This window comes from Terrapene carolina, unplaced genomic scaffold (genome assembly GCF_002925995.2).
Source record: "Terrapene carolina triunguis isolate 2854851 unplaced genomic scaffold, T_m_triunguis-2.0 Scaffold85, whole genome shotgun sequence".
Classification (NCBI taxonomy): Eukaryota; Metazoa; Chordata; order Testudines; family Emydidae; genus Terrapene; species Terrapene triunguis.
The window spans coordinates 35,331,888-35,346,132 of record NW_020664436.1 but is presented as its reverse complement, the minus strand read 5'-3'; the positions used below and the strand labels follow the sequence as shown (position 1 = coordinate 35,346,132).

Below are 14,245 nucleotides of genomic sequence, written 5' to 3'. Positions count from 1 at the left end.
TGAGTATTAACATCAGGTCAGTGGGTCTGCAACTTGCTGGATCCACAAGCCCTTCTTCCTCCCACACTGTGCTCCCCATTTGGGATGAGATGGGTGCAGAGGCAGTGGGGGATGCATGGTCATGCAGCATTTTCTACAGTTCATTCCAAATAATTTTTTTATTTAGAAAGTATCACAGCTTTTTCCTGAGCTTTTCATAAACAGGTCTCAGACTTTATTTTTCTGCTATAAAAACAAAACAACTGTCCCAGCAACTGACTTAAATTTCAGCACATTATGTACTGAATTTTTGATTATGAAAAATGTATTCAGTGAAAGGTTCAGAAAAGGGCAACAAAAATTTTTAGTGATATGGAACGGCTGCCATATGAGGAGAGATTAATAAGATTGGGACTTTTCAGCTTGGAAAAGCGACGACTAAGGGGGGATATGATAGAGGTCTATAAAATCATGACTGCTGTGGAGAAAGTAAATAAGGAAGTATTATGTACTGCTTCTCATAACATAATAACTAGGGGTCACCAAATGAAATTAATAGACAGCAGGTTTAAAACAAAAGGAAGTATTACTTCACACAACACACAGTCAATCTGTGGAACTTTTTGCTAGAGGATGTTGTGAAGGTCAAGACTATGACAGGGTTCAAAAAAGAATTAGATAAATTCATGGAGGATAGGTCCATCAAAGGCTATTAGCCAGGATGGGTAGGGCTGGTGTCCCTAGCCCAGGGCCGGCTCCAGGCACCAGCTTCTCAAGCAGGTGCTTGGGGCGGCCGTTCCGGACAGGGGCGGCAGTTCCAGGTATTCGGCGGCAATTCAGCGGACGGTCCCTCACTCCGCCTGGGAGTGAAGGACCTCCCGCCGAATTGCCGCCGCAGATCGCGATTGCGGCTTTTTTTATTTATTTTTTTATTTTTTATTTTTTGGTTTTGGCTGCTTGGGGCGGCCAAAACCCTGGAGCCGGCCCTGCCCTAGCCTCTGTCTGCCAGAAGCTGGGAATGGGTGACAGGGGATGGATCACTTGATGATTACCTGTTCTGCTCATTCCCTCTGTGGCACCTGGCATTGGCCACTGTCGGAAGACAGGATACTGGGCTAGATGGACTTTTGGTCTGACCCAGTATGGCTGTTCTTATGTTCTTAACCTGTGTCGTTGTCATAATTATTGTGTAAATGAATAATAAAAAAATTCTGGTATTCCACAAAAAGCCCTTTTGTGGTTGTGCTGGTTACAGAAGTAAAGGATTTTTTTAAGTAGTATTGCTTCAGTTTTATTATAATATTTGGGGAAAATTGCACTTTCTTTGCCTATTTTAGTGCTGGAGCTGAAAGTAATAGGAGAAATATTTTTATTTTAATTATAATTTAAAGGAAAATATATTTATTGAATCCTGAGGATGAGTACTTTTAATCCAAGAAGCTGTCATGAGGTACTTTGGATGAATATATGACACAGAAATGTATATTCTCCCCAATGGAGTTTTTGTCTGAATCTGACCTCCCATCACCAATTGCTTAACTCTTCCAGTGGCTCCCATGACTCCCACTTCCCTTCCCACCACCCCTACAACCGTCAAACACAGTAAATCCTCAGTTGCCAAATCTTCTTTTTATCATCTTCTCCTATGACAAATACCCAGTTCCAAATATTTCCCAAATGGTGTAATTAGACTTTTATTATATTTATTTCTGAAAGAGTGCAACATATCTGTATGACTTGAATAAAGAGTAAAGAGATTTAAGAATGTTAAGGCTCTTTAACCATTAGGATTCCTATATGAAAATTACTGGGAAAACATGAATATTTCAATAAAAAAGTTATCACCTGGCAATTCTAGGTTGTTTTTCATGAAATGAGTTTGGTCTCAATTCAGTTCCCTGTAGACAAAAATCCATATCAGAAAAACCACCATCACATTTGATGCTAATTGGTCCCCTTGTTGACCACTTTAACAAAGAGACTTTGAATGGATATAGACACTGATCTGTCTGTCAAGAAGGAGGTCTCTTTGGGTAAAGGTTGAGGCATGTTAGTAGGTCAGTGTGGGGGATGCAGAACTACAGCTTGTTCTGTATTTGCTCTGTAGATATATTGTCTCCAGAAATGTTGATCTGCCTTCTTTTCTTAGCCCTATATTTGCACACACACAAACTGAAAGTAAGTTACAGGTTATCTCAGGAAAAGTCTCCTTTGGGATAAGATCCAACAAGTGAAATTTCAACAAGTGGTTTGATTGGATTTTACTACGGTCAGTGGGAGGGAGTTTGGTGAATGACTCCTTTATTTGTATTTGATACAGTTTAGATTATTTTTGGAAACTGAAAATGTGCATCAGTCAGTAAAATTGGTTGAGGCAGATTGGTAACAACTGTAAATTGTTGATTTCTGTAAAGAGCTAATCTAAAAAGCTAAGTGATTCCTACACTGAGTGTATTTTGGTTTCTCATAAATTAATCTGTTTGGTACTAAGTTTTGAGACATAGTCTACAAATGTTGATCGTATATTCCTTAATTGGAATTCATAAGGAATTTCTCAAGGTGTCTGTGTTGCCTCAGAAATGATAATTTGAGAACATTCTATCATGTGCGGAGCATTTAGACTTGTCTTTTGGGATTGAAATTCACTGTCTTTAGAAAAATTCTTGAGGATTCGGAGTACTGCTATGGGCATCTAGGCAGGGTGATGCTCAGTATTGGATAGTTGGTTAGTATCTTTGCAAAGGTTTAAGGCTAATACAAGGTTGTAGAGAAAATGAAACTGAGACAATATCAGATCTTTAGGCCCCACAATCACACCATTCAGTTCTAAAAATTGTTGTGCACATAGGACTAAATTGGAATTTGATAACATGTTGACTTTGAATTAGCTGCAGTGTTCTTATCTTGAGAGGCACAGCACATACTGCTTCAAGAGTATTGGAGTACCAATGATTCTCCAAATTGCTGCTTGATAAGTTCAGATGAGATTTAACTATTCCCCAAGTCCTCTTTCCTCGGTCAAGTGAACAAAAGAAAAAACAAACAAACAAAAACATCTAAAAACCTAGTCTAACAAATTACAGAATGTTTGTAGAGAGGGTTTCTTTAAACCGAGATGTTTCAATTACGGCACTAGTAGAATTGGGGAAATAGCCTGTCATTTTATTAACTTGGGGTGGGGCAAGATTTTGCAAACAAGTCCAGGGGTTGTTCTGACCCTCCATTTCCTGCTTGAGTATGTGACCCCATTCTAAAAAAAATTGAGAACCATTGGCTAAAAGGGAAGAGAAATCTCCACTGGGAGTGAGTTATGCTTAAATAGTCCATTCTGTTTATAATTCTCTTGTTTCTTTCCTCACTGGGGGAGGTTTGCTATAATAACCCAAGTGAACATTTATTGGGAGGAGAAGAGCTGATGCTTAGACAATATTCTAAATATGCAGATCATTAATATCTCAAATATAGAAGATTCTAGGGAATTATTCCTTGGACAGTTTTTGAAAATTCAGTGCACTCAGAAAATAAATCCTCCCCCAGCAATGAGGAGACTCTCCGATCTCTATTTGAAAGCAAATGCAGGAGAGAATAAAATGAAACAGGACAAAATAATTTAGAATAATCCTAGAAGATTCTGCAGTCCCACCCCTCTTACCAAAGGGCTCTTCAGTCTGGTTCTAATTTTGCCTTTAGGCAAAAATAAAATTATAATCCTGTTAATAAAAATGCTAATGAAATTTACTAGATAGTTATACACCAGTAATAGTAATCATGAAGTTTTTGAGGAACTTATTCCAAACAGAAACCTGTACAATCTATTATTCTTTTATGCTAAACTTTTGCTTTTAGTCATTTTTTAAACTAAAAAAGAAATCATAACTTCTTAGCCACTATACATAAAGATAATACTGTTGATTATCTGAAACATTACAAAAGCGATTCATGTTGGCTATTAGAGGAACTATCTTGCTGTGATGATTCTCCCCTTCCCCCCCAAATCACTAGAATCCTGCTGTTTGGCAAGATAGATGAACAGGTGCACTGATAGCTATCTGAAGTTAGTACACAAATTTCAGACAACAAATTAGCTCTGCAGTTTTGGCACCCAGCACTCCTATGTGGAACTTTTAAGTGTACCCATGGTTTTCAGATGACTGTAATAATAGTCGATTTTAAGAGATGTTTATGTAATGCGATTGTCTACACAGAAAGTGGCAGGAGCATAACAGCCTTTGGATGTCAATGGAAGGCGCTATTGGCCCCTATCGAAGGATGCAGTGTTTACTTTAAAATCCTGGCTAATTGGTGAAGAGAGTAGCTTAGCTTTCTCATTTTCATTTTCATTCTCTGGAAACAAGATGTAAAACTCAGAAAGAATACAAGGAATAAATCTGTCCTGGATGATTAAAAAAATCCTAAAAGCTGTGGAGGTGGAAGGCAGACAGAATTATAGGCAGCACTGCTATGCTGCCTATTATTAAGGTTGCCTGAAACTATCCATTGAGACCCTGTTTTCAGTTGCTTAAAACTTTCCCAAATTTTTAAGTGTACTGGCTGAAAATGTATGCGTCAGACATTTGCGTCAGGCTGAAAAAATAGTAGTTGATCGTGTAGATTAATATATTCTAAGGCCAGTATTGCCTATTGTGATCATCTAAGCTGACCGCTTGTATAGAACAGGCCATAGCACTTCCCTGAAAAAATTCCTAGAGCATATCTTTTAGGAAAACATCCATTCTTGGTTTAAAAATGGCCAGTGATGGAGAATCCACCAAAAATCTGGGTTAATTGGTCCGGTGATTTATCATCCTCACTGTTAAATAAATTTACACCTTATTTCCAGTCTGAATTTGTCTAGCTTTAACTTCTAGCCATTGGATCGTGTTATATCTTTCTCTGCTAGATTGAAGAGTCCAATATGAAAAATTTGTTCACTACCTAGGTACTTGCAGACTGTAATCAAATCACCCCTTCTCCTTTTTAAACTAAAGAGATTGAGCTCTTTGAGTCTATCACTATAAGGCATGTTGTCTAATCCTTTAATCATTCTTGTGGCTCTTTTGTGAACGCTTTCTAATTTATCAACATCCTTCTTGAATTGTGGACACCAGAACTGGACACAATATTCCAGAAGCAATCGTACCAGTGCCAAATACAAAGTTAAAACAATCTCTCTACTACTGAATCATAGGGGTCAAATTAAGGTTACATAGGCAACCTTAGATTTGGCATTTCCTAACTTTTGAGTGCTTGACTTTGCAACCTTAATGTTCTTTATGTAATTTCCAAAGTTTAAGTAAAAACAAACAAACAAATCCAACAGAAATTCCATCAAGTGGAACCATATTAACTTCCAGTGTGGGTCATGAGCAGGCTTTGGACCTTTAGATAGACATCACAGATGTCTGACGCTTGAGCTAACGGAGTAACTAGTTGCAGTAGTAGGTGGTTGTCCTCTATATGGATCAGGCACTTAAGGGGGGATTAGACACACACTTTGCTATCAGCAAATAATTGTGAAACCCACTAGCAAAGAATGCAGAGACTCATGAATCCTGGATTCAGTTCCAGGTTCTTGAGGAGAATGTGTTTTAATGGTTAGAAACCCTTCTGCCCCTATCTTCCCACCCCAAAATCTTTGTCCCACTCTTCTCCTATCTCCCTCTCCTTCCCCATCCCCAGACCTATTTTAACCCCATATTCCCTGGTACATGCAAAGAGGCAACTGCTGCTGTGAGAATTATAACTTGGAATTTCCTATCTTCTGTGCAGTTAAAATGTAAACCTTGATATTGCTTTATCAGTCTTGCATTAAACTTAATTTGGAATACTCTTCAGTCTATTCTTGGCAATTAGAAAAAAATATAGTGCAACTGCACTTTTTTTTAATTAAAGCCGCATGGAAAAAGATAACTGAGGTAAGAGGAATGAATTTATCAAGAGGAGATCCCCTGAGTCTGGGTTTGTCCAATATGTGTAGGAGAGATTAACAGTTCCTCATGAATGTTAATCTCTCTGCATAGCATTGGTGCTGCAGATAAATTTCTAAGAGACGGTCATGGCATTTTTCCTCTCCAACTATAAAGGGCATATCTACAGAGAAGAAAAGAAAGGGAAATGCTTTGTATTTCTCCGATATCTTCACACTGATTTCTTCCATGTATCTCTTCAAATCTTACACGCATCCTCCCAGATTCATCTCTTAGGCCATGTTGCTTCAAATCTGTTCAATGTTGCTGCTGCTTTCAGCATGTCCAAAAGCCGTAAGAACTCAATGTTAAGCCAGAGCTTTAATTCATCGCTAAGTCTCATTGATGTATAAGTACTACTGTGCCATTTCAGGATTCTTCACTTTTCCCCTCCCTTCTTACACACACTTAAAGAATATAATCTGAATCACTCCAGTGTTTTTAAGGAAATTCCCCTCTTCCCCAACAACTTTTATAGTACTGCACAATTGGCCAAGCAAATATTGTTTTGAGAGTACAACTTGGTTATGTTTTGCTTACGTTCCAGAAGCAGGGTACTAACTTAAGGCTAATTGTCTGATACAGTATGGCTAATTTTATGAACATTTTAAGATAAATAAGACACTGTTGCTTGCCAGGCAGGTCTTCCAGAGCGCTCTCACCTCCATTCTTTCCTTTTCTCCTCTCAGTGAACCAGAATCTCATGACAGAAAGAGAAAATAGCAGCTTCATGTTTAATGGAGTTATAGAGTTCAAAAAGATTATGGAAAGTTACTCTTGTAATCTTTTCTTTTTTTCTAAATTGGGACAGTAAGTCGTCTTCTAAATGTCAGTGTAGTCTTTAGGTCAATAACAGATCAAAAGTTACAAGTGAGATGCAGTAAACAGCACTAGTTTAGGTTTTTAAAATCACATTCTCAATGTTTTGGTAGAGTGAGAAGTTCTGTTGTTCTCCCTTGAGACTGTAAACAAAGGAATGCCATTCTGCTGTTTTAAGCTCCTGGTTGTATAGATACTGACATTTCCTCCATGTAGCCCATTGTTGTTTATAATTAAGCGTGCAGCATGGACTTAGATGGTTACACAAAAAGAGGACCTTCCTTATTGTGGTAAGATCTGTTTCATATTTACTTTTGTGTCTTAGAGATGTCAGAGTTCATTCATGACGAATTTTGGCCACACTAGGCCTTTACTGCGGCAGGAAAAAAAACAAATTATTGCTTTATCAATATATTGGTTTAGGGCCAAATCCTTGTCCCTTTGAAATTAATAGCAAAACTCTTGTGACTTGGCCGTTACTGGGATCAGGATTTGACTCTTAATGTAAATTTTCCCCAAATACAAATTTCATTTTGGAAAAGGTAAAGTGTCTCTGAAAAGAGAGCCAAGAAAATTTCACATCTATATCGTATCCAACTTGAAGTAAAATAATACTAACACAAGCCATGTATTTTCTAGGTATTACATGTTTAGTGCTTATGTTTTATGTATATGGAGATAAGTAGGATGTGGCCATGTACTTGGGCACATGAAGACGCATACTATGAATGTATATAGGAAAGTGAAAAAGAAAGAAAGGAACGGTCTGGATAATTTTACAGTAGCTGATAATATTCAAAGCTATGTAAAAGAAAGTAATGGGGATGATGAACTCCTGCTTTCGGGTGAAAGCTGATCTACTTACTGAAGGGCCTATCCATACTATGGCTTGAATTGTGCTAGAAAAAACTCTGATCAAAACTGATATCAAGCATGGTTTTACTAGACCTGTTAACTGTTTAATATGGTGGCTGTTTGGTATAGCTGTAAGCAAATCTCTTTTTAAAAAAAACCATCATGTTATGCTGACCATTACTTAGGAGTCATTGCAGAAAATCACATTCAGCTTGTCAGCCAATGTTTGGAAATGCAATCCTCCAAAATTAATTGGTAGAATAAATGAATAAGGTATTCTAGAAAGGCCTATGTATTAAAGCCCCACTTAAGTGATGTACTTAATTACGTGCCTGATTTTGAGCATGCATGTTGTCTAGTTAAAGTCAGTAGGACTATTAACATGCTTGAATTTAGGTACTTGCTTAAGTATCTTGCCTAATCAGAGCCTAATTAGGGCTGACAAATACAGACTGTTACGTTTTCTTAGTCTGTCATTGACACCTAAGGTCAAACTCATCCCTGATTATAACTACATTAAGGTCAATGGAGTTCCACCAAGGATGAATTTGATTTTTTTATGATTAAAGGGTAGTGCTAGCATATTTGTGGTAATGTCATTCAAAGTATGGTAAGTGTGCTTAACAGTCTCAATTGTAGCAATAAAAATAAATGATACAGTATCTTTTTATAACAAAAAATATTACGTGTGTGTGTGTGTGTGTGTGTGTGTGTGTGTGTGTGTGTAATATATATAAATATCCTGTAAATAATCTTTTAGTCTTAAGCATATTACTTTTATTGCTGTGTGGTAAAGCTTTTCATTGTTATTGGTGCTGCAGCCTATGATAAATGATGTATTTGTATAGAAAATTTGTATAGAAAATACTCCCCTTTTAATTTTTTAAAAATTCATATCTAACAAAGACCAAAAAAAAAAAAAAACCCTCACCTTTTTTCATTTTAAATTGGGGGCTGGAATCACTCATGATACCTGTAAAGTTCTAAACATCATGCTGTATGCATGAATGTTTTCTTGCTGCCTGCCACAATATGAGCTTAGCTTAGTTCTAAATAAAAAGGAATCCAAAGATTGTTTCCCTCTTCGTTGATCATGCTAATCATATCATATATATTATATAAACACATGTAGCCTGAGGACTCTGGGTCTGAGCCTTGAGTTAGTGTGATTTGTGTGTAGACAGAAAGAAAGTGGAGGTAGACTTGAGCCTGAATTCAAATCCTGGGTTTATGTTGCACTGTAGACATACTCTTAGTATCTCAGGAGCATGTTGCTATAATATTAAATCTAGTAATTATCAGGTGCCGTTAAAGAGGCTTTATCTGTTTTATGAATAGTCTCTTATGCTTGAACTATGACAAATTCAGCTCAATGAGAGCTATCAGTTTTCAAATAAAAAACTTCAAGGTTTTGTGAAGGTTGTAAATATATATGATATCCATAAGATTCTAACAGGCGTTTACTGTTGTAATATTTTTTTAAAAATTAAGGCAGGAGATTATAAATTACATTGAAAAAAAATTAGTTTTTAAATCTCAAAATTAACTAACGATACTTGCTTAGTATATTCATAAATCTTTTACCTAGAGATGCAGATATATAGTAACTATCCTTAATATACAATGTCTGTGTTCTTTCAGAAGTGGGTGCTGAAACATAAGTTTGTCAGGATCCTGTTTATATTATAAATATTTGTAACTGTATTTATTAGATGGATAGCATGTTTGCAACTGTAATAGTATTACTGTTTCATACTTCAATGTGGACAAGTCATAGACCTTTTTATGCTCATCCAGGTTGTAACTGCAGGCATTATTTGAAGAAAACATGGCTGCACAGGTGGCCCTGACACTGAAACTTAATTAAAAATTCTGTTTATGATGCAAGAGTCAGAAAATAATCTGTTTCATTCTACCATAGCTCTTTTGGTTCTGCTTGGCTGACAGCAAAACTTATATTTTGTCACTAAAGTAATCAGATTTTTTTGTGAATACACAAGGGCAGTTCTTTGAGTAAGAAGGCACCATTTTTACCACATACGTTTCTCAGTATATATCTGCACTTCAGAAGCATTTAAAATACAAAATTGATCCTTAAAAATTATTAACCTAGCCAGTGCTTTAGCTGCTGGAGTAATAAATACTCATGTCCTAAATAATCTCAGCTATCACTTTGCCAGATGGCAGGCAGAGACTTCTTTGTAAACAAATTTTAAGCTACAACAGCTGCATTAAAATATCACTATGTGTTGGATTTTAAACTCTCAAAAAGCAAGATGAGTGAAATACTGTCCTGAATGTACTCCATTAACCATGGTATATTTAAGCGTCTCAGGATCATCGCTCATTGTTCTATTTGCCATATATGCCAAATGCTCTAATGATAGGTAGAATGTTGGTGTGTATTGTATACAGGTCTAGTTTGGGCATTAAATTCAGCCTGAACACTGCATTTCTTTGTCTTATTAATTAAAGACCTTAAAAATGTTTCTAAACCTCCCTTGTAAAGTAATTACTGCAATTTGCAAGAGAGAGCCATTTTTTATTTATAGATGTGAAGTAAAAAAAAATCCTCAAGAGCTCTTGCCCCAGTTGAAAATGACTTTAGTCACCTCTGTTAAATGTGTTAATGGTTAGTCCAGTTCTTAGCGAAGAAATGTACACATCACAAGAAACTCCATGAAGAGCAAGCATATTTCTGAGGGGCCAGCTAAATGGAGTCTGTGTTTGAAGAGATTTTTGTGTTACTCAGTCTTAGATATCGTACATGAAGTAAATAGTAAAGGTGCTGGCTGAAGAGTGTGGGATTTTGCTTTTTGTGGTACAGAAGCTGAGGTGGCTAGATTTTTTTTTTTTTTAACAATTAGCTGTGGTTTTCTTTCATTTTTTGTGATGTATTACATTTTGAGTTATTTGCCTAGATATTCAGAGTCTGGGAGAGAGAGAAACTATTTTTAGGCATTATAAATCTACAAAAATATATAAAATATATGTAAATGTTAAAGAAACTGGATTTAAATGACAGTAATGTGCCTATCCCATATCTGGCAAGAGAATTTAAATTATTGATCTAATGTTTAATTATTTCCCTGTTAGATATTGCAAATGGCTCCAGTTCCGGAGGATACCGTCCACCTCCCAGAACAAAAGAAGTAATCATCAATGGACAGACAGTGAAACTAAAATACTGTTTCACTTGCAAGATTTTCCGCCCACCTCGTGCCTCACATTGCAGCCTTTGTGATAACTGTGTAGGTGAGTATAACGAAAACTTACATGTTCAGTTTTTGTAATTTTTTTCATTCAAGTGCTTTTAGAGGGCAGGATAGTCTTCCTATGAATATATATGGTTGTGTGCTTACAGATACCAGACTCACATGGTTATAAAATCATCCAGAAGGTCACTAGCTAACAAAATTATCCTGCTTCCTACCAGCTAATGTGAGGATTTTGGAGGAGGGTAGATACAGCCTCCTGGAAGTTTCAACCATATAGCAGTTTTGAGGGGGGAAATTAGGGCTCATCTACACTGCTATTTAACTACCATTGTAGCTGCACCAGTGCAAACCTCTAGTTTAAAGACATGATCTCATCTGAAGTAAACTACACCCGTGCAATTCACATTGTACCAGTGTAAATTACATCTACACTTGAGGTTTGCCCTAGTAGAGCTAAACTGGAGGCTAAAATCCCATTACAGACAAAGACTAAGGGCTTTTCTGCACTGCAGCACAGCTACAGTTCTGTAGCTATGTCACTGTAGCACTATAGTGTAGACACGACAGCGATGGAAGGGGTTTTTCTGTCACTATAGGTATCCACCTCCCTGAGTGGCAGTAGCTAGGTCAACTGAAGCATTCTTCCATCGATGTAGCTGTGTCTACAATGGGGATTTCGGACCTCTGAGCACCATAGCTGTGTTGATATACATTTTAAGTGTAGACGAGGCATAAGTGAGATTACATTTCACACTGGTATAGTTACACTGATGTTGCTGCACCGGTGCATTTCCCAGTTCAAATGCACTGGAACAATGTAAAAATGACTTGCATTGAGTGCATCTTACTCTAGTTCAGGGGATCCCAAACTTGGTTCATGGCTTGTTCAGGGTAAGCCCCTGGCAGGCCACGAGACACTTTGTTTACCTGAGCGTCTGCAGGTACGGCCGGTCGCAGCTCCCAGTGGCTGCGGTTTGCCGGTCCCGGCCAATGGGAGCTGCAGGAAGCAGTGGCCGGCCCGCGCCGCTTCCTGCAGCTCCCATTGGCTGGGAATGGCGAACCGCGGCCACTGGGAGCTGCGACCGGCCGTACCTGCGGACGCTCAGGTAAACAAAGCGTCTCGCAGCCCGCCAGGGGCTTACCCTGAACAAGCCGCGGACTAAGTTGGGAACCCCTGCTCTAGTTTGAACCTGGGGTAAACTACAGTGATGCAGGGCACTTCTTACACTGGGCAGTGCAACTACACTAGGGATTTGCATCACTGGTGGGAGGAAAAAAACAGTGTATACATTGCCTTGGAGTTAACCCTCCATGAAAATGAAGGTTGGTGATCCACACCTCCTTTGAAGGCAAATCCTGGTCCTTTCTTTGCCACTCATCAAGAGAGAACCACTGACATTCCACAGCACAAAGGATGCAGCAATTTTTGGGGAGCCTGTGTAGAGGATTGCACTACTTTTTTGCTAGAGAGCCAAGATCTTCAGGGAACTCCCTGCATCTAACTCAACAGGAGTGTGTTGGGATGAAATAGGTTGATCTGCTGCCACAGTTAGTCTTCTTATGTGACAGGTACAAGCATCACAGTGTGCTCAAGCCTTGAGTCTGGAGTAGCTGCCACAGAACAGCTCTGCTGCCTTGGCTAAACTGTAATGAGGGTGAGGAGTTTGTCTTTTCCTGTCGCAATTCCAAAGTAATTGGCTTGTGCTATGCTCTGCAGCCAGGATATGATCTGTAGACAGTTCACATCTTCAAACAGTTCCAGACTGTCTGCAGACTCAAGAAGACAACACAATATCATTCACACTCAGTTTACGTTTGGAAATTTGTCTCTGCTAAGGTAACGGCTAGAAATTTAATTTTGCTTTAGTATCCACAGAAATTTTATGGTTAAGTAGTCACTCAGAGAAAACGTCTTACTTGCCTTTGGCAAGCGAATGCTATGTCAGGCCCTGATTATATTTTAAAATAGTAAACTGAAATAACATTTGATCCTCTCTTCTGTACATCCTGCCTTTTTTCTGGAGATTGTTCCTTGAAGGGTAAGTAAGGTGATTAAAGTGTGGCTATCTACTTTTTATTTTTAACCACTATTCAAACCGGAGTAGTTTTCCAATGTAATTAGAACACATTTGGGGTTTTATGTGCCTGAGTAACACACTGGTGATCCTGAACCTTGTGCAGTCAAGAAAATAACGTAGAAAGCAGATGTCTCCAGGTCAGAAATGCAATTGCAGCATGTAGCAGTGATCCTTTTCGGTATAAAGCAGTGAGTGGCAGAATTATACCTTCGTAGTTAGAGAATATCCATATACCTGTCGTGAGTTCTAAGCTGAGTGTGGAAAGGCAGCCGTTGGTCTTCATACAATGAATAGATGCCTGCAGGCAGTTTCTTTGGTAAATAAATCAATCCATTAGATGTTAGGGTAAAAATTCTATCTACTAATCAGGAAAAGTTTTTCTCCTATATTAAAATTGGAATTCTTAATCAAACATAACATCAATTTTAAGCTAAAATCTGTTTTTATAAAAGCCAGCTTTTATTGACCATAGGACAAATAGGAATGTTTCTCTGATTTTCAAATTAGAATTGAAACATTTTTAGGCAGATGTTACTCATGCAGTGTTTGCAATCTATACATTGTGCTGCTATTTGAGACGCTGACAGTGAAACTGAATTGACCAGGGGGGTTGTTAAATAAGTCAAACAGACTATTTCCACTTTCCAAACTGAGAAACGCGGGGGGAAAATAAGCATAAACCGGGAAAATGTTGTGGGGTTTTTTTTCCGTTTTAAAATAATCTAAAATGGTGTTTTAACATTATTTTATAATCTGACAGCATCCTTTTTATTTTAAATGTGGGAAACCTGCCATTTTAAGTAGGGGAGAGATGCAAAGTCTTTGATCAGTAATGAAATAAGAAGTTAATTTAAAGAAAGCTGTCTTCCTATAATGTCTGCATTCAAGCAACAGATATAAAACAGCTTTGAATATTTCATAGAATATAGCTGTGCAAGTGACTTATAATAAATAATTTTATCCAACAAATGTAGCCTCCTCTTTTGCTCCTGAAATAGGTGCAAGAGGATTTGATTTTTCTGTAATGAAGACTCCATTTACAATTATTTGGTGACTATTTTTACAATTAAAAAAAATTCTATGGATTGATTGCAAACAATTTTCTGTATATATTTGCTATTCATTTTTTTGCTATGGAAACTGTCATGATTAGCTGTGATTTTAGTAACATAAGTCACACGGTATTGTTTTTGTTCCCTGTTTGGATGTTGTGATGCTTCCCGGAGGTACACAGAGTTGAGGCACCTTGCTACTACCTGCTGTTAGTGTGAGGAAGCCTTGTCTGTGCCTGCTGACTCCACTGGCCACAGGCAACACAAGCACTCCCCTC

The 14,245-nt window shown here is 37.8% G+C and overlaps 1 protein-coding gene across 5 annotated transcripts in view; it reads left to right on the top strand.

Annotated features, from left to right (window-relative positions):
* ZDHHC14 (zinc finger DHHC-type containing 14) overlaps positions 1-14,245 on the top strand; it is a 157,389-nt gene that overhangs the window by 89,904 nt on the left and 53,240 nt on the right. For all 5 annotated transcript variants that reach the window (XR_002908912.3, XM_024214028.3, XM_024214026.3 and 2 more), the window contains exon 3: positions 10,716-10,874. Coding sequence is in view for 4 of the 5 variants with exons in the window: in XM_024214028.3 (XP_024069796.1) it covers positions 10,716-10,874 (159 nt within the window). In the remaining variant the exon portion in view is untranslated. The remainder of the gene's footprint in view (positions 1-10,715; positions 10,875-14,245) is intronic.